The sequence below is a fragment of the Brassica oleracea genome, chromosome C1 (genome assembly GCF_000695525.1).
Source record: "Brassica oleracea var. oleracea cultivar TO1000 chromosome C1, BOL, whole genome shotgun sequence".
NCBI classification, from domain to species: domain Eukaryota; kingdom Viridiplantae; phylum Streptophyta; class Magnoliopsida; order Brassicales; family Brassicaceae; genus Brassica; species Brassica oleracea.
The window spans coordinates 9,387,762-9,405,028 of record NC_027748.1 but is presented as its reverse complement, the minus strand read 5'-3'; the positions used below and the strand labels follow the sequence as shown (position 1 = coordinate 9,405,028).

The following is a 17,267-nucleotide window of genomic DNA, read 5'->3' as shown; positions in this document are numbered from 1 at the left end:
ATTTACGAGGAAATAACGAGGAAAAGTTTACGACCATTTTACGAGGAAATCATTTCGTGGTTGTTACGTGTATTTTGCGAGGAAACTCTTTCAAGGTATTTACGTGTAGGTTACGAGGAACTATTTTCGAGGTATTTACGAGGTATTATAGCGACGTCCTTACGTGGAATATTGACGTGGTCTTTACGACGAATCGTCCTACTTCGTCTTTACGACGAAATATATTTCTCGCTAAGTTACGACGAATTAGCGAGGAAATATGTGTTACGACAGACGTGTAACGAGCAAACGCGTTTCCTCGCTAATTCGTCGTAAAGCCTCTTTTACGACGAATTAGCGAGGAAAACCGCCCTCGTTAAGATTATGTTTTCTTGTAGTGTTTCATCAAAGCGCCGCTTTGTTCCCTCAGCCCTTGTAGCAGAGGCCCTGGCGCTAAAGGCCGCAGTCCAATCTGCAGTGTCTCGAGGTGTTGACGCCATTAGAGTCTTCTCAGACTCCAAAAGTCCCATCTCTCTTCTGGTCACTAGCTAAGAGAACAATGTTTGGATTCAAGGAATTCTTTTTGATATTCATTCTCTATCACTTTCCTTTAGTAGTATTTCCTTTCATTTTCTCCCCTGTGGGGGTAATACTTTGGCTGATTCACTTGCTAAGGCAGCGCTACTCTCATTGCCTAACTATCCGGGTTGTGGATCAGTGTTTGAACCCTCTGTTTTCTTAGTTTCCAATCAAGTACGTTTGCCCAAAAAAAAAAAAACAGATGCACTTGATGTAAAAAAAATTTCAAAAAAAAAGATGTTTCAAATAGGACAAGCCATGCCCATATGTATAAATAAATTCTCATCAATTTGCTAGGATCTTTTTAGGAGAAACTCTTTCTTTTTCTTTCTTTCTTTTTAGTTTTTATATCTTTTTATTTTGTAAGAAATTTACAGAGAAATCATTGATGATAATGAAATTATGAACTATGTTTTGACATTTATCCAAATTTTTTTTTTTTTATCTTTGTTACTATATTGAAGATTTGAGTTTTGAAACCTTTAACTTCAAATTGTGTGATCAACATGTTGACTTGATGTCATAATTTTAATTGAGGAACTATGGCCTATACATACATATTGACATGTATGTATATAATATATATATATTTCTGAGGTTCATATGAAATAGTAAAGTCCCATCCGGCCATCCCATGTGACTTAAAGAAGGTTTGGGACATAAGGATTTGGTGTTTGGTATATGTAGAATATTAGATGCATAGGAGTAGTTAGCATATTGCGTGAAGCTAATATTTATCCAATAAATTACATTCTTTTATCATTGTAACCATATTGAAAATTTGAGTTTTGAAACCGTTCAAATAGTGTGATCAACATGTTGACTTGATGTCATAATTTGATTTGAGGAACTTTGGCCTATACATGCATTTATATACATATTCATAAGGTTCATATGAAATAGTTAAGTCACAGCCATCCCATGTGACTTAAAGAAGCTTTGGGACATAAGGATTTGGTGTTTGGTATATTTTGATGCATAGGAGTAGTTAGGACCTATGTGTTTGTGTGTGTGACGATTTCAGATTATACATTAACCAATTAATGAACAATTTTTTTTATATTTGGTTCTATATTTATAATTATCTGAATTCTACGATACCATGTATATGTTAGGTATATTGCGTGAGAGTGAGACTACCAATATCCAGCCAATTGTATTAGGTTAGAAATAATAATTAAATAAATGAAAATGAGCACGGCCATCGGCATGCGACCCCTTAGTAACACCATATCCGAAACATTTTAGTAGCTGCTATTTTGTTTCTAATTAAGATTTAGCCTTTATATTCTTCTTGGATCATAACTCTTTATTTGCTATATTCAATGCACAGTCTAGTCTGTGCATTTCGGGTATCGGTTCGGTTCGGGTATTTCGGGTTTCGGTTAGTTCGGATAGGGGACTAGAGGATCCATTTACTACTTGACCTATTTTCGGTTCGGTTCAGATAACTTCAGGTTCGGTTCGGTTCGGATAGTAAAACTAGGAACCGTATAATATCCAGAAAAAATCGGTTCTCATTTGGATCCGGTTTGGGTTCGGATAGTTCGGGTAGTTCGGATAATTCAGGTAAAATATCGGTTATTTAGGGTAAAATATCAAATAATTAGGATGATTTAGATAAAAAAAATTGGATATTTCGGATTACTTTGGATATTTCGGATATAACTATCCGAATAGTTTCAGATACTTTTGGGTAGTTCGGATACTTTATAATAATTTACTTATCCTCAACTATTTTCAATAGATTTTTAAATAAAATATATATTTTTAGTTATGTATATATAATTAATATTTTTTATATTCGGGTACCCGTTCGGTTCTCGGTTCGGTTCGGTTATTTCGGATATAGAATTGTAGGAACCATTCAGGTATTTGAGGGTATTGATCCGGTTCCGGTTTCGGATATTTCGGTTTGGTTCCGGTTCGATTCTTTGGTTCCGTTTATTTTGCCCAGGCTTAGCACAGTCGTGAATTCATATTCCATCCATTCTTTTCGTCGGTAAAGTTCATAGTGTATTGAGGGAAAATAATAAATCCACTTAATTAGACTTATATGACCCGTTTCAAATGTTTGAAAATATTAACATAACTAAGATATATAATTGTCTTACTCATATTGTGGCAATTGGCTGGATATTCAAATGAAATAACCCGCATGAATTGATGATGCTTCCCTTCAAAGAAATACATTTCTAATATGGATACCAGGCGTTCAAAAATATGTAAATCTAGGATTTGATTGGTAACATGTATTACATTTTTGTGTAAGACATATAACTCAACAATATTAATCATGAATTAGTTTTGAATTTTTAAAGTTGTGATTGATTATTAGTTACAATTTTGAGTTATAGCTTTTATAAAATTGATAACTCAAATGTTAAATCAACATCAACAAAAATCTCATATATTAAGACTTGAATAAGAAGATTGGGTTTTATAATAACTGCCCACGTCCATCTTTTATTTTTATCAAATTAAACAATTTACAATACTTGATCATATAGTTTAGTATGTTTAGTTATATTAATTAATACCATATATTTAATCATTTAATATAGCTATCTAATTGTTAGCCAAAAAATTCTTAGAAAAACTATTCACACTAATTAGTTAATCAAAATTGTTTTCGCTTCTTAATTGTTAATTGATATACTATGGATTTAGCCTATTTTCATCCATAGTTTATAGGTGTTTTTACTAATAATTATTATATTATAGAGTCTGTTTATTATATTTATAAGATCAGGAGTGTTTTGGAGATAAGTGATGATATTTTGGAGATATTTGGAGCAAGCACCCGAGTTGACCATCGAGCTCGACCATCGGTCGATATTGGAGAGGAATAATCGATCATACTCATATCTGTGTATTGATCGACAGCGAAGCGCGCAGAAAGCCCGTTTGGTCACAGCCGACTTGAAGCCCAAGTCTTCACCATTTTACAAGATTACCCCTAACGAGTTTTCCCCTAATTATATAAGCTTTGCCGCCATGTTAGATGCAGAGTGTGTTTTTCTAGTTTTATTATTTTTACAGCAAAGGTTTTTTAATATTTTGATAAATTGGAGAGAAGATCCAAAGTTATAATTAGTGATTGGAATTCCATTAATATCTATTTATTATTCCAATGAAGTTTTCATACTTAATTGATGTTATGAATTGCTTAACCATGTCTGAGTAGTTACATTGTTAGATTTTAAGGTTTAAATAGGTTAGGAGGGATTAGCCCCAACTATAGATTGCTGTGTTGTGATAATCATCTTTAGGACTGTTCATTAATGCATGTGTCTAGATTAGCTACCTAGAACCTGCCCTTGGATTGATTGATAAAAGCGAGAGCTTTATTCTCATCTTGAAAACATTCTAATAGAACTATGTTTCTTGCTATGAGCAAGGCGAGAGCTGATCTAGTGAGCTTAGTAAACTATTATTCAATCCGCGCATAAAGCTTGACAAGAATGCGTTGATCGATATCACACTTTAATAATCGATCGACAAAGCAAAAGGTGTATCGATCGATATCCCTATAGGATTATCGATCGATACTTTCTATTGATCAAAATACGACAGTTGAGATCAATAGATCTAGTTAATAGACAAGTCAATACATGCGAGAGCTGATTGACTTGTTGATCAAGTAGTTGAGCTTTACATTATCATGCATGCAACTCATTAGGCATCTGTAGGATTATAATCCCAATTTTCCTGAATAAAAACCCTAAGTCTAACTATTTCCTTTTTAAAGCACCAAAACCTCAAATCAGCTATTGAACAAATACTTGTTCAATATAAAACTGCAATTTATATTTAAAAACTCTAAAACCATCTTGCTTAACAAATCATATTAGATTTCTTAGGTTTCCTAGCTCCCTATGAATTCGATCTCTAAGTACGACAACTCGGCATCTTATTTGAGAGAGTATAAATCACTCCTTAGGGTAATTTGAGTGGTATCATTAATTTTGTTTGGTAACTAAAAATTTATGTGCATAAATTATTTTTTATATATATGGAACATTTATATATATATATATATATATATATAGATATATGAATATCGTTAGTTAATCTTCAAGTTAGTATATTTTATTTTTCTCTAAATATGTGTATTTAATATTATTTTTATTATTTTTATATGTTAAAATTAATACATACTACAATTTATACATTGTAAAGGTTACCAATCAATTATGTTGCAAAAATAGTAACTCATATTTTTACACCAAACTCACCACATAAATCTATTGTTTCTACCATATAGTTTTTACTGCAAGTTACACCAAATCATATTACCCAAAAAACTAACAATTAAGAAATTAACAACAGTCAAGTTACATCAAACCATATTAAAAATCATTTTAATTTTTTTAGTAGAATTTAATTTTAGCGTGCTAACAACTAATGCCAAACCATTACATTTCTTAATAGATACTAGATCTTGACCCGCACATCCGTGCGAGTTTTTTCATTCTGCGCTAAAATATTTTAAATTTATATAACAAAATTTAATAATAATTTAATGTAATTTAGTGTTATATTTCTATAATACCTATGTTTATGTGACTTATATATTATTACTATAAATTTTATAATTTTTTTTATGTAACAAATTTTATTTTGAAAACATTATTATGTAATGGATCTTTCAAACAAAATATTTGTAAAATGTATTTTAGAAAATTAATCATTTAAATTTTAATTATCATTAAAATATAGTTAATAATATTTTATATAATTTTAATTTTTTTATAAATCAAAACTAAATTTTGTTAATTTCTAGTTATAGTTTATTATAATTTAAATTTAAATTAAGTACTTGTTATAAGTAAATTTTAAAATGATTCTGAAATCCTTTTAAAAGTATTTTGTTAGAATTTTCTTAAAAATATTTATTTGTATTTCAAATAAAAAGATGACGATATTAAAATCATGGCTATATGAATAATGTGTATTATAGTTCTCTTGAACTCTAGATGAAAGGATACAGTTTATAATGTTCCTTTTTAATTAAATAGCTAAAATGAAATTAAAAAAAAAACACATGTTAAAATAAAAAAAGTGGCATATGTTTAGGAAGGAAATCAGGAAAATATCTCATTAACAATATGTTGACTTAGTTGTTTAGAAAAGGAAAATATCGTTGTTCGGAACTACGCTAGGCGCTAGTTGGGCGGTAACCCCGGACCTAGCGAGTTACCAAAAAATCGGAGAATACTCGGGGATTACGCGGAGTCTAGTTTTAAATACAATTTAATATATTTATAATACATTTAGCTGATTTTAAACATGATGATACAAGTTCTTAGACATAATTATATAATTTTTTTATATATAATTTTAAACACTCTTTTTTTATTCGCAAATGGTGGGTTTGGTATGGAAAAAAATCCCTAAATGTAGTATGTATGTGTTTGTTTTGGGTTTGATAGCTAATTATAATTATTTAGTAATGAATAATTACACAAAACCTGTCAATAATTAGTATTATCAACCGTGTTTTAACTTACACGGACGGAAAAAAAAACTTAGGCGGTCAACGCGGAAATTAGGCGGTCTTACGCGGATCAACGTTTGACTACACCGATGTTGGCATAATCGCTGCGGTCAACCTCCAAACAGCGCCTAGACGACCGCGTTTTTGAACAGGAGAAAATACTAAAATGTAACCACAATTATTGTTATGATATTATTATGCAAATAGAAAAATTCATTAAAGTAATTATTTAGGAAAATGTCTAACTTAAAAAATTACACATGAAAAAAATTGTGACTTCTGTTTTAATAGATAAGATATATACGTAGTAATGTGGAAATACTTATAGCTTTGGATGAGTATGAATTAACATCTACAATACGTATAGGGAATTTGGGAGAGCTTAGCGTTGAAGGAAGTCGTAGATGGGAGAAGTCTAGTCTTAGATTGGTACTCGGTAGTTTTAGTGGAAGCAGCTATAGTGGAAGCAGCTAGAGAACTAGAATAAAGTTTAAACTATGTGTGAACGCATGACCAAATATGGAATACTACGCTGTAATATATGGCAGCGTTCACTGCATTTTAAATCGTCCAACAGGCGGCGACTTTAGGTTTGTCAATCTCGATCAAATCTTTAGTATGCTTCGTCTGACATTGACGCATTTTCACTTTATGTAATGTTTCGGGCCTATAATCGTGACCAATCTTGACCCCTAAAAGAAATCGGACTAATCTTGACCCCTAAAAACACTAATCTTGATTCTTGACCCCTAAAGAAGTTCATGACAAATTCTCCTGTATTTTTCGTTTTAAAGATATTTTTTGCAAATCTTTTTAACCGGTTGATCTCAAAATTTGTAGGTTTTTATAATTGTTGCGCCGGATTAGCTGGTATATATATATATATATCATCTAATCCTACACAACAAATTATATTGTCCATTGAAATTTAAGTCATTTTTAAAATCAATAAATTGCTCACTGACTGAAAATATTATGCTACTCTTATCTCATTTATCTTTTATGAGAATTTATTGGCTTCTAGCATCAGCGAGTAATTCAATATCATATATGGATGATACGCGTGTAGATGAAGGGTAAATTTGGACCTCACTTGGAATGAGGTATATTGATAGTTTGGTGATTTTCCCTTGCTCATGCACGGATATATATATTTTTAAAATATGCTATAATACTTGATTGCTGTTTATTTTTAATTTTAAATTAATTTATAATTTGTATGTATCATTTATATTCATAATAATATATTACTCTAATTATACATATGATTTTATATATATTATATCTAATTGGTTTTGTTATTTTTACAGTCGATTTAGTTATCATTTGGGTAAATTGAATTGCATCTCTAGATTCAATTGTAATATTTTTATTCTATATATTAAAATTTTGATTAATTTCTTATTTGCATTTAGGTGGTTGTTATCTTAGATATGTAAATATATTTTATGAAGGTTATGTATAACTTAAGATATATTGTGCTTAGAATGAAATAAAAAATAAACTAAAGTGTCTGATTCCAAATTACATAAATTAATATAACGATAATATTCCGAAGTCTCATGCATATATATAAATTTTACAAAAGAACTAAATTGTAGCAATTGGTTAATATTTTTTTTTAATATGTTTTGAGTTGTCCTATGATTTATATTTATAAAATAAATTACTATTCTTGTAAAATTATATATTCTTATCGTAGTTAAATCTATGATTTTAGATATAAGTTGGATTAGTCGAGTCACTCATGTTGTGAGTATATTGAGTTACATATATTCTTTCAAATTTAAAATTATGTATAATTATTTGTTATTATAATTAAGTCAAGTCAAATCAAATCAATTTTATTTATCATTTAAATGTGCATGTATTTTCATGATATTTATCAAATTATATGTTGATGTATTTAAAAAAATAATAGAAAATAAAACAATGATCAGAAGGAAGTTACATGCATAAGTATCTGATACATTTTTGAAAACTAATGAACACATATCAATATTTACAATAATTAAAATATTTTTAAAATTCTAAATAACTTTATGTCTTTGATTTATTGAATGAAAAAATGAATTTTATTTTAAATAATCTTAAAAATGAGAATTCAGATTTGCTTTAGTATTTTGATTATGGTTCTATTAAGTTCCACAAACATAAAACATAAAATTTTAAAGCAAATTTAATATTAAGAAAAAAATAGCTTTAATAATGATAAAATATAATATATCTACATCATTAAACTATTTTGTAACTATTTGATCAAACGATGTTTATTTTTAAAATTTATTTTTAGTTTTTTTTTTAATATCTCTTAAAAATAAGCAGTTAAAATTGTGATTGTATTTGAAAATAAGATTATATAAGTAAAATATAATTTATCAATATTTTTTTTATAATTGAAAGCTATTATAGTCAACAAAATATGTGAAAAGTAAATAAAACATTTCAATAATACTAATTATAAACTATTTTTAGTCAATTAAACATATATTAGTTTATGTTGCTTAATTATTTCATGTAATAATTTAAGAAAATAGACGGATATATAAAATATTTCTATTACTTTGAATTTTTTGGTATTGTTTAAAATTATGTTTAAAAAAATATTTATTTTTCTAATATCAAGATTATATATGTAAATTTCTTTTAATGAAATCACGTTATATACAAATTTATTTTTCATCTAAGAAAATATAGAAATAAAGTGTTTTATTACTTCAAAATTATATTCTATGTTATTTAAAAATATTTTTTAAATATAATATTACTATTTTGTGAATTTTCTTTTTTTTTTATGAAACCATATTATATATACATATATTTTTCGTTTTTCAATTCAGTTTTTTTTTACTTTATAAAAAAAATCTTTTTTTATTATATGTATATGTTTTGGAAAATTTTAAATTAGAAAACTAAAAAAAAAATTAATAGTCTTTTAAATGTAATATTTTTAATTCATTAAATATATAAGTGTAATCAACCACCGTGAAAGTTAACGTGAAAGCGATATATACGAAACTGACTTCTGAGATAAGTCTCCTGGTCACGTGATAAATAACTTTAGTAAGTTCTAAAAACATGTAATGAAAATAGTTTTAAGAGTTTTAAAAACAAGAACACTACATTTGATTTCATCATTCAAATTAAATTGAAAGCTCAAGTCAAGCTCCAAATTGTTTTCGTAACTTTCATGCCGTAGTGAACAAAATCCAGGAAGCTCACATTTGTTGCCACCCTCTCGTGACAATACTAAACATTTCAGATCATCCAATCATAAATAAAAAAAGTTGAGCCGTTGGATTTTGATATTCGTTCTAGAACGGCCTAGTGTGACGGCCTCTAGCTCGTCCGCACATAAGAGCGTTCTTTGGTGGCGGATACTCGTCTCGGTACGAAGTAGAAGACGTGTAAACTCTGAGATAGAATTGTTGCCCTAAGTATTGTCGTGCCCAATTCTCCGACCGTATGTTCCACATCCCAACATTGTCTAAAGCTATGTAGATAGCTGTCCATGCCCTCGGGTAAACCTGAACAGTGGATCGTGAAACTGCGTCCCGGAGGTTGTACTTTGATCGGCTCCCCTGTGTCCATTGGCCTCCGTCCATTCTGTTATCCAAGAAGATATGAAATACATCAAACATAACTCTAAGATCAGTGTAATGGATCTACACATCCTAAATGAAACGAGACTCAGACCACGTGAATCTCTCATCAATTATATTAATATTTTGATAGAAAATTCTCGGTAAAAAACTATTCTCGGATAAATCTCTTTAAGTTTTTGAGAAACTTTCTATTTAAATACTAATATAATTAATGAGAGATTCTTAACGCTAACGCCCATTTAAACAGAACCAAAACAAAACTGAATCGTTAATAAAATTGACTTTCTTACCCAACGACAAAGAAAGAGTAACCGGAGATGTGCCAAGACTGGACTGAGTTTTCCCAGTTCTGGAAAACAATCTCGATGAACTCTCTGAAGTTAGCAGCCATAACAGAGGTTGTAAGGTAACCTCCGTTCCCACCAGGGGGATTTGTTGGGATGCTTCCGAGGTTGAAAACGCCAGGGATCTTGAAGTAATCGGCGAGCTTCAACGGCGTGTCAGGCGCAACAAAAGAGGCACCGTTCACGGCGTATCTTTGCTTGCCGTTAATCCACGGAGCTGAGTTGGCGAGCATGATCGTACGGGCTGGTTTGATCAAACCGTAATGATACGAGCCTTGCGGGTTTGGTCTCGGACCACTCGCGGTTAGATTCCTCCTGTTTATCGCATCAAACACACATCAACAGAAAAAAAGAACACCCTTTACAAATCCCTTATCTATAGCAGTTACTTGTGCACCAAGAAACGTGTTTCTTACTTGATAGTTCGAGCTTGGAAGAGCGAAGAGGCAATGTTCAAAGTGGGTCCAGATGGAGCAGGACCAGAGACGCCTCTTCTCGAGTTACTGTAATGGAGAATCGAAGTCGTAGTGAGGACTTTCCGCGTGAACCTTGAGGAGACGACAATGTAATAGTCTTGTGGCGCTTGGTTAGCGGTAACGAGAACAGAGTAAGACTGTCCCAAATGAACGTCGAGTGAAGTGTAGACGTTTTGAATAGTGTGGGAGCCTTCCACTTCAACGAGCTTCATTGTGTGGCCTTGAATCCTGAAGTTTAATGTTGTCGCGGTCCCAACGTTTGATATTCTGAATCTGTAGGTCTTACCGGGTTGAACCGTGAAGGTATTGCCTCCCCAGCCACGGCCATTGATAAGAACTCCATCAGGGAACGGTATATTCCTCCCGGCTTCCAATAGACGTCTCAAAACCTAATTCAACGGAAGCAATGAGATTTGTTTGCTAAAACCGAACTAACCCAAACAGAGTCGGTTCAATAATTTTATTTGCTCTAGAAAAAAACAATTTAAGCCATAGAAACTAATATTATTTTAAAATTTTAATAAATATTGTTAAAAAAGATACAAATAATATTTTGATAAAATTTCTGATGAAAAAAATATATTCTTTTATTAATTTTTGGTACAAATATACATCTCTTTTTTTAATGGGGTACTAAACCGAAAACAAGGTTGAAACAGCGAACCAGTTAAATTTAACCGGAACTAAACCAAATCACAAAATGGCTTTATTTTCTTTGTTTATAGTAAACCGCTAAAACCAAACACCCTAGAAACCGAACCGAAATCAAACTTGCAACCGTATAATCCAACTCTTTCTTGCGATTTAGAAGTAATAGAAATAAGGAGTGTACTTACATAGTGATTGGTTTTGTACCAATCTCCGGCAAGAAGCCAGAAGTCACCATCAGGAGAAGGGAACGGGACGGGGATACGAGGACGGCTCCAGACACGGATGGCTCCAAATGCACCAGCGGCTTTGTGGAAGGCAAGAGAAGGAAAGTAGTAGAAGCTACCGATTTGATCTTTAACTTGAATTATGTAAGTGAAGTTTTTGCCTGGTGGTATCGGACATGTTGTCCCTATGACTCCATCTTGATATGAGTTCTTCCTCTGTTGGATACCGTTCCTAAAATGAAACAGTCTTCGAAGATTAGGTATATGGTTTAGCAAATTAAGAGTTTGGGTTTTCAATTTGGATACTTTAATAGATCAGGGAGTTTAAAACTAATCATAGTGCGGTTCTAATGTTTCCTACTGACTCTTATTTAAACGTCACATGTGGCATCGCATGTGACTTAGTTGCATGGATCTAGTGGAATATTGTAACTTTCTGATGGCATCTTTATTTTAGAAAAGATAAAACCTACTATATTTTATCTTTGGGTCTTGGACAGCCAATCATGTCGGGTGTAAGAAGAGCTTTTAAGGCTCAAAAAAATAAAGAAATTAACATGTTCAAAATAATTAAAACAAGAAAATAATTTCGGATTTATTTAATTAAACTACTACACTGCTACATTTTCCTGATTGAAGTGAATAATCCCTCTTGAGACTTTATAGTTTTATTTAAGACACTGTGGTTATAATTTGTATATACTCCTTTAATTAGCTAACAACAAACAATACTACTATTAAACAAGTACTTTTTTATTTAATGTACATATACCTTTTTAGTAGCATTAATTTTTTGGTAAAAAAAAAAAAGAATAACCGAATTTTTTCTATTCATTACAAGTATCTTTCATTGCAATAGATCTATCTTATACTGTATTTTTCTTGTAGGCAAATACATAGATATATAGACACATCACAATTCATACATGTATATGTAAGCATTAATAATGTGTGAGATCAGATGTTTTCAATATACATTTTCCAAAATCTGCATTTAATGGGACAACAACAACAAAAATAAAGATGCCGTAAATCAAAAGTTAAGATCTTATCCTACTTTTCAATCGTTGTTGCTCCTTTCCGTTCAGAATATTCAATTTTCTTGGCAATCGGTAAAGCATATTTTCTAGGGAAAGAATCAAAAGAACTTACCAAGAAATAAGGAAAGGCTCTCTCAAGTAATTGAAAACACTGATGATGATATTATCATTTGTGACTGCGTCAATGTGAGGTCCAGGAAACTGCCCGTTTATCAATATTCCCTGCATTTCGTAGATGACAATGGAGGAAATGTTATCACCAGTTTTCAAAACCAAAGAAATGTGAAGAAATAAAACAGTAAAAATACCTGTTGTTTGACACCAAGGGGATAAATGTCACCATACGTTATTTTCCATGTGAAGAATCTATAAGGGTTATCTCCCAAGACACCATTGATAAGAACCAGAAGAAGAACTATAGAGACTTTGCAAGAGTCTCTCATTTTTCTCTCTTCTTCTGTTTATTTTTGGGAGGGGGAGGGGGTTTGAGTTATTGATTTGAGTCTGAGACTGTGAAGAGGTGTAGATCCATATACAAAGGATTTTGGAGAATTTATTTAAAATGCTCTCTTAAATTTTATTGGCAGTGGCACCGACGTAATTAATGTATTTTGGTATTGTAAATGATTTTTAATTTGGACGTTGTAACCTTTTTTTAAAACAGAACAAAGTAACTTAATCTCTTCCAATGTTATCAAAGTGATTTGCACTATTAACAATTGATTTGTATTTAATATGGATACCGGGTTCAAGTGAAGAGACTTTTATATAAGTTCGACATCATTTTGTAGTATTTGTCCACTACACGTTTTTTTGTAAAATATAAATGTATATGCGTACGTTGTAAATATATTAAAACATCACAATTCATTTTTTTGGTCTTATAAAAAACACTCTTAATAATTCCATTAATCAGTAAGCCTAGTATTACCAGGTGTTGTAACTGGTTGTAAAACAAATATTTTGTAAAATAAAGTTAGTTATAACCAAGGGGTTCATATACCATTAAAATATTAGATTTGTCTTAAGATTCTCTGCCTTTTCCCTCTTTTTGATCTCACATTTCTAAATTAAATTAATATTTTTAAATGTTCAGTCTTTTTTGGGTCAAGAGTACATCATCGACCATCGCTCCGTATTGTCCGCAAGCGAGGTGTTTTGAAACGCGGCGTGTGAGCTGTCTGGATGTAGACATCACGTGTGTTTATAAAATGTTGAAATGAATCTAATTGGTCGTTGGATTTTAGCAATAGCTGAAGTCAATGCAATGTAGACGGTGGAGATTATAGATCAGGTTTACTAGCGGTGAGGGTGTACGGTGGATATGAAGCGGACGAAACAAGTTCTGCGCTTTCACGTGCTTGAGTACCACTCTGCACCATAAGCATAGATTGAATAAAAATACAGACAAAAACAATACTGTTATTTGAAATAGTATAGTATTTTACATAATCATAATGGAACTGGTTCAAAAAAAAAATAATAATAATAATCACAATGGAACTGGAAGAGCATGGTTATGTCATCACTTGAGCTTTTTTTTTGTTTAACTTACAGTATAAACTTACGTTCATGTTTGTTGAATTATTTCCAAGAACAAATTTTTTTTTTTTTTGATAATCCAGGGGTTCCCCGCTTCGCGGATCATTCCCCTGGACCCGGTCAGGCAGCGGTCCACTTCACCCGGAAGGGCTTTAACTGGACTGGATCGAACCCAGTACCGCTTTGGTGTCCAGAAGAGGTAGGGTAGTTTCCGCATGGAGAGAAAATCGAACCCGGATGGTAGTTGCCACCACAGGTCCGTCCTGCGACTTGGACTACCTCGTCCGAACCAAGAACAAATTTTTGAAATAACAAATGTATAGTCTAATGCAGCCTTTACACTCACAAATCAATCAACTGGTATTTAAACAATAATATGTTTCATCTTTTCGACTGCAGGGCAGGAGTAGGACCATAAGCATGAATAACTGATTATGTTCTTTCCATTTGAAAATGTAAACTGTTAAGAGAAATTTTTATTTTAAGAAGATATAAAATATTTTCATATTCTAAATAAATTTTTATTTTGTTAAGAACTATATAACTGTAGGCCTGGGACGGATCGGATATCCGAACAATTTTAAGGTATCCGGATTCGGATCCTTATCCAGCGGATCCATAATTTTACTATCTTTATCCGGATCCGGGGTTTTCGGATATCCGGATGTCGGATATCCGGATGTCGGATATCCTTTTAAAAATTGTAATATCCGACGGATATCCGGATCCGGATTTGGATCCTTAAAATAAATAAAAAATAATATTAATATATATAAAATATTAAAAATAATTTAAAATAAAAAATATATATAATGTTTTTAATTATTTCTATGTATAATATTCCAAAATTTACATACAATTTATATATACTATTATAAAAATGAAAATGTATTAAATAAAATTAATTTTTATATATAGATATTATTATTTTTGAAATAGTTATTAATAAAACTTACGGATCTGGATATCCTGACTAAAAAATAAAGATATCCGAATCCAGATCCGGCTTTGACGGATCCAATATTTTACTATTCGGATCCGGATTCGGCCACTCCGGATATCCGGATTTTCAGATCGGATCCGGATCAAATCTCGGATAGAATCCGGATCTCTGATAAAAGTCTCAGACCTATATAACTGGGTGGTATAATTGACTGAATTTTTAATTTTTTTTTTTAAATAACTTTTTTGAAAAGGAAAAATTTTAATAAATTTTAAAATAATTTTTTAGATATACTTAATTTTAATAAATTTTTAAAAATTGCTCCCTCCGTTTCATATTGTAAGTAGCTTTAGCGAAATGTTTTTGTTTCAAAATGTAAGTAGTTTTCGTATTTCTAGGTAACTTTTACATTTATTGAATATAGTGTGACCAATCCAAATTAAATAGATTTATTTTTTATTGGTTAAATTATATCTAACCAATAATTTTCTTAATCTTCGTACTTTTAACCAAAACTACTTATATTATGAAACGGAATGAGTATATTTTATAACAGAGAGAGTATCATTTTTTTGTTCACGTGGAGATTTCTCATAATTGAATGTATTATGTATACATATATTGCCATGCACCGTGTAATTAATACGACGGAGTCCACCGTCTCTCCGTCACCAATAATGTGTTAATAAACTAAGGATCCGAATGGTAACAGCGGATTAAACGGTGTGGGACAAACGGTTTGACTGCGGTGCGGTTCTGGTAGTTATAAAAACGTATAGATATATGGTATATGTAGAGATTTTTGTTACTGTTAACTACGGTGCGGTGCGGAACGGATGTTACCATTCGGAGCCTAAATGCATTTCCGATCGCCTCACTTAATGCTATTAATTGAGTATGTTTTTATGTTTTCAGCAAAATGCATTCAGATCTATCTATCTATCTATTATGCTTCTACTTACGCCACATCAGCATAGAGCATAAGGCATTTTGCGCCACCTGTCACCCAAAAATTCTTTTCAAGAAAGCTGACTTTTCGTTCTAGGAATCATTCTGAAAACTAGAATCTTTGTCCGCGCTACGCGCAGAAAATGGGTTTGAATATATTATTAGATAACCTCATTTAGTAATATTAAGAATCTGTTTGCTAAGTTCAATTATGTTTGATTGGATGTTTTCATTTTGTATAAGTTTTAATGTTTTTTGGTTGGTATAAGAGCATTATTGTATCTATCAAAATGATGGAAAAGTTGGTGAATATCAAGTTATGCAATTGTTTTAAAACAAAAGGAGTAGCTTAACTAGTCATAAATAATGTTAGAAGGAGATCAAATGAACATAAGCTACGATGTGGATCATGAGAAATAAATAGCCTGAAATTGGTAAAGATTAAGTTAGTTTACTTAAAATTAATTATATCCTAAGCCATGATTATTTATATACAAAAGATACATACTTGGCATAGCTGGGTAGAAACTCTGTATAAGCCCTTTATTTGATTATCTCATCGTTTAGTTGATATGTTGGGCATTGTAAATCTGTGAATAGAATAATTTATCAGAAAATCTTTGAAAATTGTGGATGTGAAAAGTTCTATTTTAATTTAAAATACCTTTGTAGGGAGGAAGACCATTGAAGATTTCTTTGTAAACTATGTTCTTCACTTTCAGCTGGTGAGAATCTTCGCTTTTGATGATCGTTAATCCTGCTTTGCTTGTGACACGTGAGAGGGCCACATAAAGTTGACCATGAGCAAAGACTGGTTTAGGCAGATATAAGATGACCTCTTTTAAACTTTGGCCTTGGCTTTTGTTGATTGTCATTGCGTAACACAACGTGATAGGGAATTGGCGCTGACGTAATGTGAACGGTAGCTTTGTTTCATCATGCAAAAGAACAATCCTTGGGATCAAGACTTCTTTTCCAATGTGCGAACCAGTGATAATTTCTGCCTTAAGCATGCGGTCGCCTATGTGGGTTAGGATCATATGGGTACCATTGCATAATCCCTTCTTTTGATTTATGTTTCGCAGAAGCATAACCGGGGCACCAACTTTCAGAATAAGTTTGTGCGAAGGCAACCCTGAGAATTCCAAGGAATTGAGATACTCAACAGCGTATAATGTATCATTTTTATCTGACTGAGTGTCCGATATCTCAAAGCTGTCAAAGCTGAAATAATCTCTTGACAGCTTGTCGGTGTGCGAGATGGTATAAGCATTAATTTCATCGATGGTCTCATTACGGGGGGTGAGTATAGCTTTATCAGTGTAGGAGGTCTGGGAAGTTGTCCTTCTGATGACTTCCCTATATGCGGCATCGACTACTTCTTTTAATGGGTCAACATCACTCTGACGAATCAATGATCTATCGACAGTTATCAT

General features: G+C 31.6%; 2 protein-coding genes across 2 annotated transcripts; both read right to left on the bottom strand.

Moving 5' to 3' along the window:
• Nucleotides 1-9,123: 9,123 nt before the first annotated feature.
• LOC106316123 (L-ascorbate oxidase homolog) lies at nucleotides 9,124-12,950 on the bottom strand. Its single transcript, XM_013753997.1, has 6 exons — nucleotides 12,707-12,950; nucleotides 12,511-12,620; nucleotides 11,320-11,590; nucleotides 10,424-10,872; nucleotides 9,954-10,322; nucleotides 9,124-9,664 (listed from the first exon to the last, which is right to left on the bottom strand). The coding sequence occupies exons 1-6, from the start codon at nucleotides 12,839-12,841 to the stop codon at nucleotides 9,373-9,375; spliced, it is 1,626 nt and encodes a 541-aa protein (XP_013609451.1). The 5' UTR covers nucleotides 12,842-12,950; the 3' UTR covers nucleotides 9,124-9,372.
• Nucleotides 12,951-15,841: 2,891 nt separating this feature from the next.
• Nucleotides 15,842-17,267, bottom strand: LOC106330845 (ATP-dependent DNA helicase pif1-like). The gene is made up of 2 exons (XM_013769253.1): nucleotides 16,496-17,267; nucleotides 15,842-15,882 (listed from the first exon to the last, which is right to left on the bottom strand). Exons 1-2 carry the CDS (start codon nucleotides 17,265-17,267, stop codon nucleotides 15,842-15,844), a joined length of 813 nt encoding a protein of 270 aa, XP_013624707.1.